Raw genomic sequence first — 15,326 nt, 5'->3', positions numbered from 1 at the left:
TTTCGATCGAGATCGATTTTTGAAAATGTTGACGTTTAGAGCACTATAAAAAAGAGTGTTTGTATTTTTTTTCTAGAGGTGCTCCATCTTAAATTTTTCGTGAGTCTTTTCGCCAGAAATTTGTAAATTTCCCGGGAATTCTAGAAATTCAAGCGGAAGTATACATTTTTCTGACTTTTTGACACCAATATTTTGAAAATATACAAGAAAAAATAAGAGAATCTTATTTGATTTTATTCATTTCAATCGATTATTCATATTGAACTAATCAGCTTGTCTACTGTAAATGGATTGAATTGTAAAACGCATTATGAAATGAAAATAAACTATTTTAATATTGGTAACCTTTTTTAATATTTTTTTTTGTTATATCATTCAAAAATAAGATATAAACCCTTTCTGACCAAGATCAAAATTTAGATATTTTTAAACTTTTTTGTTTACCGTGGCCAATTTGGATGAAAATTGAATTGATATTTTTTCAAAGAAGGTTGTGCCCAGGGATGTCACTTGTTTTTTTAAATGTCTGTAAAAAAGTCTGTGTATGTCTGTGCATTTGTATAAAATTCAAATATATCAATTCACAGTCATTGAAATTCATCAGAAATTGCGTTTTTAAGCATTTGAAGACTAACGAAATAAGTTTCGACGAAAAAGATTACAAAATAATAATATATTGAAGTTTTTTAAAGTCTGTGCACCTCAAAAAATGTCTGAAACAAGCTCAAAAGTCTGTGAAACACAGACAAATCTGTGTATCTGGCATCCCTGGTTGTGTCAGAAGAATTTGTTTAGTATTCGAAAAATTACAGTTTGAAACACTGGAGCTATCAGGGGCGTAAGAGAGTTAGTTTTTGGTTGTGGGCATGGATCTTACTCAATTTCTAAACACCTTGATTTAAAAAATAATACGTCACAACAAAAAATTAGAAACATTTTTTTGACTTGGTACGAATTAAAATAAAATAAATGAGAATTTGAATATTTTCTTAAAGTTATATGATTTTTTACAAGCAGTTGAGCTATTTATTAATCGTCACACTCATTTGGACCATTCAAGTTGCTGTTCTATACAATTTTGTTGCAAAATATTAATCAAAAATGGGATCAGAATAATTTTCGATAAATTTAAAATTTCCCGGGAATTCCCGGGAAATCGGTTGAAAATTTCCCGTTTCCCGGGAATTTTGTATCCCCGGGAATTTGGACGCTCTACTTCAAACTTGTAATTTGGAAATCAAACTATTTTTTTTTCTTAGCGGAAAATTGATCAAGGTCTCCAAAATGCAAACCATTTTCCGATTCTAATTCATTTTCATTGAAAACATCATGACTCAATTTGGCAGTTTCAAAACATCCCATTGTTCAATGCTGTCGCAGTTACAGTAAAAACTAACATTTCAGGACTTGTTCAAAACTACATCTTTATCAATTTACGAATTAAAAATTTCGTCTCAAACAAGCAGTAAATAATGAATTGAAAAGAAATAACGCAACCTAAATGTTGTTTTTTTATTTTTTGTATGAATTTTTTCTCGAGCAGACTGGAATAACTTGGTAATATTTTTTTTATATTATTTAAAAAATACTGTAAAAAATAGTTCTTGTTATTTTTATGTTCTAAAAGGACTAAATAAAACAATTAAGCTTTGCTTTGAAATTTGGAAAATATTTTTACATATAAGAAAGATTGAAAAAATCCTGACAGATTCATTTCTTCTTATTTATTTTTTTTTATCGCTGCAATTATTTATCTAATTTTCAAAGTCAAAAAAAATCAAATTATTCGCTCTACAGCATTGCCTTGACGTTCTCGATTGCGAGATTCCTACTCGAAACTAGGTGTCCGAAGGCTTGATTGTTGAGGCAATTACAAACCTCTTTTTACACCTTAGCTTCCATCCACCCCGGGATTCGAACTAACGACCTTTGGATTGTGAGTCCAACTGCCTACCAGCGACTCCACCAGGACAGGACCCAGTGAGACGACTCCTACACCTGGACTGAGCTAACGACCTAACCTTTTTAGGTTAGTCCGGGGCCAACATTTACTTCCCGTCCGACGGAAGGCGTGATCAGACAAATCTCGTCTCAAAATTTGCCACCGGGACCTTCTGGGATCGAACCCAGGCCGACTGGGTGAGAGGCAATCACGCTTACCCTACACCACGGTCCCGGCCCAATTTTCAAAGTCTACATATGAAATATTGAGGAGTTTCCAGCAACTAGAAAACAATATTTTCAAAAATATACGTACTTTGACGTTTTTAAAAATATAAAAATATATTTAAAAAAAAAACGAAAAAAGGACTATTTGGTTTCAAACTGATTTTGTTTCCAAAATTGGTTTTCGAGAATGTTTACATAAAGCCGATGCAAATTTTTTTTTGTCAAGGGGGGGGGGTGGGAGGGGGGCAAAAAATAAATATTGAAATAAACAAGCCATAGTTTCAGCATTTGCGAGGAAAAAGTATTTTAAAATGCATTCTACACTAGTTCAGTTGTTTTACAATCATTAATTTTCAAAAAATAAAAGATTTGACGAAAACTAAAATTTTAGTGAAAAAAAATATTTGCGATTATAAACATCGATTTTTTTTTAAATCTATTTTTTTTAAATCAACCAAAACATGCTAAAAATGATTCTAAACGCAGGAGAATGCATTTTAAATTGATTTCAGCTGATTGCACTTCAAATTCCATTAACATTGTGAAATTTTTTGAAAAAAATATTGTTCTCCCCTCTGATTTTTCGGGCCAACTTTGAAAAGGGGAGAGACAAAAACATTAAATAAATTTGTACCAGCCTTATTTTTGAGAATTTAAATTTTTATTTTTTGACTCGAATGAAACTTTGCTCATGCGTTCCCTGCGTCAAAAGGTGCCATTTTGCATTTGCAAAATGGGCATGTGAATATTTGAAAATCTGGTTCATGAGAAGGAATTTTCCAATTGATTTGGCGTTTCATGATTCGGCATTTTCATAAAAAATAGGAACACAGAAAAAATCCAGATTTTTTATTTGACTTTTTATCACTAAAAATTAATTTGGATCATGAATTAACCCTAAATTAGGAATATTATTGTTCACAATGATAATGCATATTTTTTCTGAGCACAATGACTCTTTGCTTTAAATTGAAAAAAAGTGAACAGAAATGGTTTTCAAGCGTGTTGATGAAGTAAGAAGAAGATTCACAATTCCACATACTTTATTGCAAGATGCTTTAGGTAAACATCGAAAAGGTGGTTAAAATTTCTATAAATATAAAAGTGCTATAAATCTTTTTATTTTATCTGTTTTCGATAAGAAGCCGGTTAATTGAATCATTTTATAGGCGATAGACTATTTTTCTTAGCTCCAAAATATATTTTTTGTAGAAAAAATATTTTTGTTGCAAAATTGTCTTGCCTAATTTGTGTTCACCAATATCAGTGTCTTGAGTTTGTTTATCTTCTGCTCTTTGGTCTGACAGGGGGATTGGCTGCCAAACCCGCTTTGGTCTGACAGTTTTGGTCTGTCAGCTTTTTGCTGGATTCTGGTCTGACAACGCGGGGGATTGGCAGCCACACCCCCTTGGTTTTTTTGCCGTTGTGCATAAAAATTGACTTAAAGGGGGGGGGGCCTATTCCCAAAATTTAATTTTTATTTACATTTTTTTAAATATGTTTTAGGGGATTAAAAAATCATTTTTGTGCTAGAGTTAGGATGGTAAAAAACATGGTACCGAATTGGAATTTTTGAAAAAAAAATGTGTAACTTAGATTAAATCTAAAATACTATTTATATTAATAATTATAAATCATATTAAATTTCTATCGATTAAGCTATTTATTTCACTTAACCATTTATGTTATAAAAAATAATTACAAAATTTGAAAGGTCGAAAACTAGAATTAAATAGCGAAAATAATCAAAATCATTTCTATTACCCTCACATGACGGTACCAAACCGTCCACTAACCTGTTCCTACCCAAACAAGTAGCATCAAGTTCAAGAGTGTGCATTTTTCAGCATCAACAGCTTCGGCACTCGTGGCTTTGAAGTGACACACTGATCTTGTCCCTCTCCGGTCCGGTCTTGCGGATCTATATCGGATCGCCACGGCAGAAGCTGCTACTGCTCGGGGGTAAAAAATGGCAAAAAATTGGAAAGTGATCGTCGACATAACTTGTCCTGGTCCAGATGGTGTGGAAAACAAGAATGTCCACACCGCAGTTGAAGATCTCACTTTTTTCGCCATAACTTTTTTGTAAGGTTTAAGTGGAAAAAAAGAAACTAGAAATCGATGCCCTTTTTTCATACCTTGGAACTGTCCATCTAGGTGTAAATAGCGAGAGATAACCCGTTCCCTTTTGGAAGAGGTTCATAATTTCACTTTCATTATCACTCGATAATTGCTCTAACCCTTGAAATTAACAACAAAATCCTTTCTTCCCTCACAGATCACGGTCGCGGACGACCAGATCGAGGTGGTCAAGGCCATCAGTCCGGACGATGGAGGTGGCGGCGGCGTCGGCGGCGGCGGTGGAGGTGGAGGTGGTCTCGAAAAGCGGGAAAATGACTCCGACCAGGTGGCGCTGGAGTCCATCGATCAGGACCACCAGGGAGCGTCGTCGGCGTCGGTTCACTCGTACCCGCAGCACATCCCGCTCTCGATAGGACACGGACCGCCACCGCCCCAGCACCAGCAGGGACCGCCAGGGCCGCCGCCACCGCCACACTTCCAGCAGGGACCCCCCCATGGACCGCACGGACCGATCATCCACGGGCATGGACCGCCACCGCCACCGCAGGGCAGGGGTGAGTGAAATGATGGGGAATCCTGTACAGATGGCCACTGTGTGACGGGTGTGAGCAAAGATAAACAGATGTAAATCATTCATTTATTGAAAATTGGTCAACTGTCAAACATGTGCAAATGGCCAGTGTTGAAATCAGAATTAAAGTGGTGAATTTCCGATAGTTCAAAATAACTGTTTTATCGTTGAATCTTACACATACACACAAGGTTTACATCTGTTTGTCTGTTGCTTTTACATTTTGCATCTTTAGCTCGTTCGAATGATGACATTTCAATGTTCAATTTTGACAGCTGTCCATACAAAAATGCGAATACAATATTCAAAATCGATATCTTTGAGAACAAATTTTCTGATCGAATTGGTGTCTTCAGCAAAGTTATAAAATTGGAAAATTACTACAGTCCAGACTCGGTTATCCGAAGCTTCGATTATCCGAAGTTCGATTATCCAAAAGTTTTGATAATCTAAACACGAAAAAATAAAAATTTCGTTTTTTTTATTTTCTTGCTTTTAAAATCAAATTCAAATTCGGTTACCCAATTTTAGTCAAATTTTAACAGTTGACTGCCTATTAAATTAAGAAATGTATTTTTTTTTTTATATTTATCACCGCGATTTAAAAATTCTAAATTCTAAAGCGTAGTTCAGGGATCACACTAAAGCTAGACAATCAAAAATATGATGGCAAACAAAGTTTTTTTTTGTCGTGATTAGATTATCCGAAGTGAAACTATACTTGGCTTTGGATAATCGAGTCTGGACTGTGTTACTATTATAACTCGTGATGGTAAAATTAATTTGGCAGTGTTGCCAAATGCTTGGCCAAATCACGATTTTTCGAAAGGGTTGAAAATGTAGTTGAAAAAAAAAGGCAAATTTCTAAATAAAAATAAAATAAACCTAAATATTTAATAAAAAAACATTTTCGAAGTAACTTTAATCAACCATCACTAGAGAACGCCCAAAAAAACAAACAAAATTCTAGTTAAGTTTTCAAAATGTTGAAGGTATCAAAAATTGCTTTATACATCATAACAGTTATGCTACAGTCATAAGTTTGTAAAATATTTATGAATTTCTGAAAAAAAATTTCCCTAAAGTTTTACGTATTTTGCTGAACTGTGGTACAAAAACATCAAATCTGTAAAAAAAAATTAAGGTGACCTTTTTGTTTAGAAGACAAAAAAAACAGAATTGAATTTTAATTTTGTTCAAGTTTTATCAAACTCCAATAATTATAAACATTTTTTGAAATTTTTAAGGAGGGGAGCGAGACAAAACCATGAAATATAATTTCTATTGACCTATATTTTTTTTTGCTGATTCATGCAAAGCGAAGTTTGACCATTTGTGTCAAAAGATGACATTTTTGGTCATCCGAAAAAAAAAACACAAAATTGAATCTGAACTTTTTTCAAAGTTTTCTTGTTCCTTCCTCAACTCACCTAATCCTCCTCATTGATACCTACAAACTTTGCCGAAGACACCAAATCGATCAGAAAAAAAAAACCGTTCTCAAAACGGATTGACTATGAATATTATGTTGTTCTTTTTTGTATGGTCACTGGACAGCAGTCAAAATTGTATAAAGACTTGTATGGACGATCTTATGTTGCAAAATGATCTATTTGAAGATGCCGAAAGAACTCACAAAGTTTGAGCAAAATTTAAAAAAAAAATGCTCATCTTGGGAGACTTGCTCAGTTGCATAGTGGTCATATTTGTAAAAAAAAAAAAACAAACTAATAAATCAGAGCCAAAATTTCACACTGTAGTTAGCGAAATTATCATTTTCACTCTATTCTTTGTAGTTGTAGTTCACAATAATTATTTTTCTAACATTCTCGAGTCAAATTTATGCTCTGCCTATCCGTGTAAATATTCTTCACCACAGACAAACAAACCTAAAATCGTACCGGAATGATATGAAGTATTCGAATTAAATAGCACTCAAACGTGAAAAAACAGTTGTCAAACTGATGTTGACATTTCAACCCCATTATTCGACGATTTCCAAGCACGTCGTTTCAAGTGTTTGACAGCTGTCAGTTGTTTCAATTAGCGAATTCGGATTTGCTCATGCGAATGCAGTTCCAATCGAATTAGCGAGTCCGCTCTGTACTCATCAAGATTATCCAGGTTTTTAAGCGAAGATGGCGTTCGAATGTTGAACGTCCGAAATGTCAAAATCGCGCAGTAGCACCAACAATAGAAAAAAAAATGCTTCTGTCATGCCATGGCACACTTTTTTCGTAACGTTGGTACCACTGCGTGATTTTGACATTTCGGGCGTTCACCATTCGAACGCCATTTTCACTTAAAAAGCTGGATACTTTAAAGAAAATTGACTCAATTGTTGTCACATTTCACTCAAATCTGGAAGAAATTGAAGCAATTCAAGAGCCAAAGGTGAAATGTAAACAAAAGGCACATCCTGCTGCAACTAACGTGAACGTTTTGATTGATTTGAAGTGATCTTTTCTAATTTCATCCCTGTGCTGATTCGCTAGTTGGAACAACTGACAGCTGTCAAAAGCAAGAAAGCACATTGGCTGATGCACAAAGAGATTTGTTTCCATTTTTTAGACGCTACCCGCAAACGTCGAACCATACAAAATTGCTGCTGGATCTTTTCCGGAAGAGATCAGGAAAGGGATCCGGACAACAAGTTCCCACTGAGAATTTTGGCTCGAGATCGAGTCGAGGCTCAAGCCAAAATTCCCAGTGGGTTTGTACTGATTTGACGTTAGCTGGGAGCGTCGAAAAGTTTGGTTATGTTGCTGCCTGCAAAAAAAAAACAATTCGAACGACTGACTGCGGTCAAAAACGTCAAACCTAGCCAAAAAAATGCGACAGGACCGAAGACAAACTGTAAACAAATTGTGCATTCTGGTCGTCACTAATGTATACATAATTAATAAATTGAGCAGGACGCACTTTTTTTTACACTTTATTTTCGTTTCTTCTAGCAAAAAAATGAAATAGGGCCATTGTCGAAGTGTAAACAAAGAGTATATCCTGCTCACGTCAGTTCCGTAGTAACAGTTCAATCCAGGTTTTCAAGCGAAGATGGCGTTCGAATGGTGAAAATAAGAATTGTCAAAATCGCGCAGTAGCATCAACATTAGAAAACAAATGTGGCTGTCATTCCATGGTAAACTTTTTTCGGAACTGCGTGTTTTTGACATTTCGGACGTTCACCATTCAAACGCCATCTTCACTTAAAACCCTAGATAGGGCGAATCTGCGTTTGTAAACAAGCAGTCTATCTCCCTCTTACTTGACGTGAACTGTCACATGAGCAAAAGGGATAGTCTGCTTGTCTACAATCGCAGATTCACCCTTTTGAACTGTTACTACGGAGTTAATGTTTACATTAGGATTGCTAGCCTTATTGATTGTTTTGCTAGAAATGTCCCATAAACAAACGTAAAATCTACAGAGAGATCCGGAAAAAGATCCGGTAACAAGTTTGTACTAATTTTACACTTGCAAAAAAAATGGCTGATGCATCAAGTAATTTGTTTACATTTTTTGGCACCCTCCGCATACGTCAAACCATACAAAATTGCTGCCGGATCTTTGCCGTTAGAGATCCGGAAAAAGTTCCGGAAAGTTGCCGAAAAGTTTGGTTATGTTTTGCTTGCAAAAGACAATAAGGCTATCTGTCAAACGCTACACGCTCAACGAAACATGAAGAATTATGAGTAGAAAAACCCCGATTTTACGCTTGTTTGTCCTGTGCCTCTCTCTTTCTCTCTCTCACTCTCACGCTGGACGTTCTGCTCCGATCTTTCCATCTCGCTTTCCGCAGGCGGCCCCCACGGCGGCCACGGTCACCCCTTCGGCCCGCCGCCCCTTCCGGCGGCCCACGCGTACCACGGTCCACCGCCACCGCCGCCACCACCCCAGCAGCAGCAGCTGCCCAAGGTCCAACCGACGGATCTGGCCCCGGAAAAGCTGTACGGCGCGCCACTGGCCGGAAACGACCTGTGGAGCTCGCCGCTGCAGGACATGCCCAAGATTGTGTCGCTGGACGTCAAGTGCGAGAAGCAGGGCATGAAGGTGTTTGTCCAGTTTGACAAGCCGTTCTTCGGGATCATCTTTTCGAAGGGGCATTACAGCAACGTGAACTGCGTCCATCTGCCGGCGGGGCTGGGCAAGTCTTCGGCGACGTTCGACATTGGGATCCACGAGTGCGGAACGGCTGGGAATACGGATAATGCTTTGTATAATGGGTATTCGGGGACGGAGTCGGGGGCTGGGTCTTACTTTGAGAATATTATTGTGCTGCAGTACGATCCGCAGGTGCAGGAAGTTTGGGATCAGGCGAGGAAGTTGCGCTGCACGTGGCACGATCAGTACGAGAAGAGTGTGACGTTCCGGCCGTTCCCGGTGGATATGCTGGACGTGATTAGGGCGGACTTTGCTGGTGATAATGTTGGGTGTTGGATGCAGATTCAGGTTGGAAAGGGTCCTTGGGCGTCCGAGGTTTCCGGGTTGGTGAAGATCGGCCAGACGATGACGATGGTACTGGCGATCAAGGACGATGACAGCAAGTTTGACATGTTGGTGAGGAACTGCATGGCCCATGACGGCAAGCGGGCGCCGATTCAGCTGGTGGACCAGCGAGGTTGCGTCACACGACCCAAGTTGATGAGTCGGTTTACGAAGATCAAGAACTTTGGAGCGAGCGCTTCGGTGCTGTCGTACGCCCACTTCCAGGCGTTCAAGTTCCCCGACTCGATGGAGGTCCACTTCCAGTGTACGATCCAGATCTGCCGCTACCAGTGCCCGGAGCAGTGTACCGACCCTGGGATCCTGGACGTGCACCACCTGTCCGGAGGTCCGGAACACCAGCAGTACGGTCCACCACCGCCACCTCCGCAATCGCTGGAACAGCACGTATTTGGCAACCGCAAGCGAGATGACCGCCGGATCCGTCGAACTCGTGAGGCCGGAGAACCGGAAGAGAAGGAGGACGTCGGCATGAAGCGCATCATCCGGGTCGTGTCCCCGGGCGACCTGACCTTCCCCATCGGCAGCCAAAACTCGACCAACGACTCAACGATGATCTTCCCCGCCCGCGAGGAGGGCCTCATCTGCATGACCACCCCGGGCTTCACGGTCACGATCGTGGTCCTGCTCTCGATCCTGGTCGCGTCCTGCATAACCAGTGCCTTCCTCTGCATACGGCTCAAACCGTTCTCGTTCTCCTCGAGCAAGGAGCGGGCGGTAGCCTTCACCAATCCCCACCTCAGTCCGTCCACGGCCTCGATCGTGTCCAGCGGGCCCAGCTCCATGATCAGCGGCACGCTCAAATCCACCAAGTCCACCAAGTCGAGGAACTTTTACTCGTAAGTCAAGCCCCCAGTTTCCCCCGAAACCCCCCTGTCCCCAAAACTACCAAACAATAGAAACTCACCCACACACAGCCGCAATAGTATGCACACAACTGCAAGTACAAGGTTCTCTCAGTGATGAACACGCACCCGAACACAAAACCCCCCGTCGAACCGAACTCACCTAAACACACACACACACATAAACACTTTTTGTTTGATGATAACCGTCAAAACCTTAAGTCAAATCGATGCCGACGGTTGACAGCTCGCTTACCTTGTGCACTTCAAGCGCGTTGCGCTTGCACTGCTGAAGGTAAGCTAGCTGTCAAACGTCGACGAAAAAACGAACGAACGCACAAACGCATTAGTCAAAGCTGTTTTCGTTAAGTTTTCCCCACTGTTTCTGTCAACTGTTGACGCACGAATGTTAGTGTAACGGCGTCGAAACGTTTCTGCTAGGCTAGAGAGAACAAAGTTCATCCCAGGTGGGCACCGGCCACTGACGTGGCAACGGCGTGCACGCATTATTATTGTTTAGCGTAGAACAAGCGTTTAGGTTAGGTTTTTTTTCGTTAAGTTTTTGTTTGCACGCACACACATACACTTAAATCGGGGAAGATTCTTTCGTTCGTTGAGTTTTTGTTTGTCGTACTTATTCTTGCCCATGAACAGAGAGAGAAGAAATCTAGCACCGGAAAATTTAAATTTTAACGTAAAAAACGAAGAAGGAAGATTCCAGCGCTATCTTAATGGGTCGCCATATTTATTTATAATTAAAGATTACTTTTAAACACACACTCGGATACGAGCGCATCAAGCTGCGCAGTTTTACTTTTATTCCCGCAAAAAAAAATCTTTTGTTTGCTTACACTTTTGTTTCCGTTTTTTTAAGGGTGGCTGTTTTATGTTTACCTTTTACCGCACACAAACACAATTCCAATGGTTCCGCCGTGTGGCGCCACGCAGTAGGCGGCGAACGCCCGAACTAACAAAAGTGTCAAAGCCTACTCTGACAGGTGCTGTCAAAAACCCCGCTATCTCAGGTCTACAACCAGTGCTACTATGTTTATTCTCACCCCAAGCTGTCAAATCACTTTCGGCAAGATTGTTTTGTTTTTAAAGTCTAAATCTGTCACATTGCGGAACCATTGAAAACTAAGAACGATGCAGCTTGAAAAAAAAATCCGCGCGCGCGCTTTTACTGTTGTAGTTTATTTACCTAATTATATTTGAGCGTGCAGGCTCCAGGCTGGGAGCGCCCGCGAAAAGACTTCTTTTATTTAAACTAACTTATTAATCGCATTATTTATTGCATCAATTCCTATTCCAAGACGAACACTCTCTCTACACTGAGCGACACATTTTAAAAATGTGACATCGCTGGAGGTAATTCTAAATAACAAATCTTCTAACTTTCCCACTCGAGCTGTCACTTTACTTTCTTCCTAAAACTAGTTCTACTATTTATTGTTAGATTTAGTGAAAATAAATCGTAAACGACATCAACTATGAGCTATTACTTTAGTAACACTGTTGTGAAAATGAAGACGAGAGAAATATGTAAGCAATTATATATTTGTGCAAGTAAAATGTATCATATTTAACTATTACGAAAGTTAGCGTAAAGATATTTATAAACAAAAAGCAAATTAAAAAAAAACAGCATTAGCATAGTAATTTATTTTATTGTTACGCATCCGCCAACCCGGTTCCCAATCCTTTAAAAATGTCCCCCCACCCTCACGTAATTGTCAAACTGTTGTAATCCGTGAAACGATTGTGCTGAAATTATTCGAGTAATAGTAATAAAGATAACAAGTAAACAAGAAGGTGGGACTGTTTTTGCTTTGCCTGGTGAAACTATCACAACCTTAGAGGGTGGGAATGTCAAAATGAGTAGTGTTGTCAAAATTTCAAGGTTGTTAAAGATTATGTTATCAAAATTGAAGAACAAAATCATTATTGTAATAATAATTTATGAACCGTTTAAAATAGGTAATGTATTTTCAAATGAATTTAGTGACACAAAATCGTCTTTTACAGTTAAAGTTATCAGTAGAACCATTATTTTCATAATGTAGCAAATATTTAATTTGAAGTCTGGAGTTTTTTTTTTTGAAATGGTCCAATAAACCAAATTTTCAGTTTTTGCTTTTTGGGTGTTTTTTAATATCCCTGACTCAAGGCAGTTTCAAAAACACCCAAAAAGCAAAAACCGGAATTTTTTTATTGAACCTTTTTTAAAAAAAAAACCCAGAAGTGATCAATGAGTTTTTTCAAATAGAGTACTTTTTTAAGTCTTCACAATTTGTATCGACGGTAAATTTTGTATCGATATTCGATTTATTGAACTTTGAATTTTCCAAACAAAGTGTTTTAAATGAACTTTAAAAAAATGGTAATTTACACAAAAAAAAATGATGGTAATATTCATCAGGAAATGGTGACATATTTTGTGGCAAAAAAAATGATTAATTTTTTTTATTATTATTAACTTTTTTTTCTGTGTAAGGAATTTTTTATTTTTTGCTTTATTAGAGTGAATCATTAAGGGATTTTGGAAAAAAAAACAATTCGCATATTATCGTAATATTTCATGAATATTTTAGTATTTTTCTGACGTATGGTATTTTGTGAAATTTTAATATTTTACAAAAAAAACTCTTATAAAGTGAAAATGCATTAAATATTCGCACCGTTTGATAGGCAATCAAACGTCAAAATTACCCCCCACTAGAGGGCGCTGAAACTTGGGGTGATGTTTTCATTATAACCTACAGCGAGTAAGTTGGTTTGAAATTTGAAATTGTTTTATTTCATCATAAAATCGACATTAATAGCAAATTATACCATTTTCAGGTAAGAAATAAATAGCTTAATTGATATAACCGAAAATATTGTTGTGATGGCCGATTTAACCTGTTCATTATCTGATTCAAAATAAGGGAATGTTTTAATCAACCAAAACCTAACTAATCAATTGAGAATGTAGATTATTCAAGTGGACAAATATTTTTTAAAGTCACTTCTACCATAAAAGCAAAGCTCTGCTTGAAAAATGGTAATTGGAATGATTTTCAAAATTTGCAATCTAACCTCATTCTTGCGTTTTCAATCCGGATCTCAGAATTTTAAATGAAAAAGGCAACTTAGCAAAAAATCAAAAAGTCAATCGATAGAACTTTTTATTTCTTACCTCCTGTTAACTTTATTTTATTCCAAAAGATCAATTTTCTTTTAAAAAACCTTAAAATAGTTTTCACTCGCCTTTGCACTTATCGCGCAAAAACGTAAACGTAACCTTGCACCAAAGTTCTCCTACTCGAATGTAGGTGGCTATATCTATATCCATATTGAAAATTAAAAAATATTCAGTATTTTCATGAAATACCGTATGTAATGCAAGTCATAGCATTTTATTCCAAAACTCATAAGGCTGGTACAAATATTTTTAAAAGTTTTTGTCACCCCCTTCAAAATTGGCCCGAAAAATCAGGGGGCAAAAAAATTTGTTTACAATAAACTTCAAAATTTCAATGAAAATTCAAGTGCAACCAACTGAACTCAAATTAAAATATATTCTCCTGCGTTTAAAATCATTTTGAGCATGTTTGGGTTTGTTAAAAATTCTTAAGATTTTTTGAAAATTTTCGATGCAAAATCTTTTTTTTGATACAATTTTTGTTTTTGTCAGATCTTAGATTTTTTGAAAACTGATGATTGCAAAACAACTGAACTAGTGTAAAATGCATTTTAAAACACTTTTTTCATTTAAATGTGAAGACTATGGCTTGTTATTAAAATTTTTATATTTTTTTATTTTTTTGCGCCCCCCTTGACCTCGGCCAGGGCCGAGGGACAAAAACTTTTTTAAATATTTGCATCGGCCTAAACAGTGGAAATGTATTAAAAAAATATATAATTTCTGGCATTCTGTTTAAATTTTTTAAACAGTAATTGTTTGGTAATTAAGTGTTGTTTAACTGGGTTGCTTTTTAGCTAGTTGCTCGATAACTGGGCTGTAGTACAAAGTACAAACGTCAAACGTCAAAAAACAACAACAAAGCAAAATGATCGAGGGGTCAGTCAATGTAAAAATATGTAGCAACAAATAAAATATTATTTTTAAGTATTCATGGAATCTCATGTCATATTATCTGGACATTTTTTTCGAGTATCATTTTATTTTTTGTTATGAAATATTTTGGATATTTTAAAAAAATCCGTAGTAACAGTTCAATAGGGTGAATCTGCGTTTGTAAACAAGCAGTCTATCCCTTTTGCTCAAGTGACAGTTCACGTTAAGTAAGAAGGGGATAGACCGCTTGTTTACCAACGCAGATTCGCCCTTTTGAACTGTTACTGCGGAAATATTAGATTGTTAAAAGTACAGTGATTGAAAAATCTAGTTTTCTGGTGTAAAATCTAGAGTTTTTTTAATAGGTCCTATAAACATATGAAAGACAATAGCTTATCGGACCTTTTCAGAAAAAAAAACTCTAGAAATGTTCTAAAATGTTTAGTTGACATTTACAAAAAGGACGAGCAGGAAAGGCTCTTTGTTTACACTTTGGCTTGAAATCTAATCTAATCACTTTTGGCTTGAAATCTAATCTAATCTAATCTAACACAAACGCAGCCAGTCCGATGAAAGTATGCTGGAAAGTCTTGTGATTAGATTACGTCCGAAGCACTTTTCTTGTCATTATTAATAATTGCAGTCCATCCGAGAACACCCGAAAATGTATTGCAAAAATTAAAGCGGCCAGCTCTACTGCGTTGTGTTTACCGCAGAGAGGATTCTGAGAACGGATCACATTTCACAGAATCTACAGGGGAGGAAGGATGCGTGGACATACCGTACCAAACGCTCCAGTTTACAGTTTCATATGTGTTTTGTATAATATGTTAAGTGTAAAATATGGTGTGGTTATATAATCAATTAAATATAATAATGCAATATAATGATCATTTAATAATATCCCTTCACCATATAATAACCACGCACCCAACCACACAAACAACGACACAAAAGAAATGAAAATGAGCATACAAAAACAAGACAGCGCGTCCCCGTGGTCAGCGCACTAATCTCGTTTGAAATGCTTGAAATAAAGTAAAATACTAATTTTTTTTTGAACTTTTGTCTGATAGTTTACAGTCTGAGAATATTA

The 15,326-nt window shown here is 37.3% G+C and overlaps 1 protein-coding gene across 2 annotated transcripts in view; it reads left to right on the top strand.

Annotated features, from left to right (window-relative positions):
• LOC6052430 overlaps nt 1–11,226 on the top strand; it is a 101,386-nt gene extending 90,160 nt beyond the window's left edge. For both annotated transcript variants that reach the window (XM_038248169.1, XM_038248171.1), the window contains exons 3-4: nt 4,448–4,805; nt 8,622–11,226. In XM_038248169.1, the coding sequence (XP_038104097.1) occupies nt 4,448–4,805; nt 8,622–10,168 (1,905 nt within the window). In that variant the 3' untranslated portion in view covers nt 10,169–11,226. The remainder of the gene's footprint in view (nt 1–4,447; nt 4,806–8,621) is intronic.
• Nucleotides 11,227–15,326: the final 4,100 nt, after the last annotated feature.

Source organism: Culex quinquefasciatus, chromosome 1 (genome assembly GCF_015732765.1).
Source record: "Culex quinquefasciatus strain JHB chromosome 1, VPISU_Cqui_1.0_pri_paternal, whole genome shotgun sequence".
Lineage (NCBI taxonomy): Eukaryota > Metazoa > Arthropoda > Insecta > Diptera > Culicidae > Culex > Culex quinquefasciatus.
This window is presented reverse-complemented; position numbering and strand designations above follow the sequence as displayed.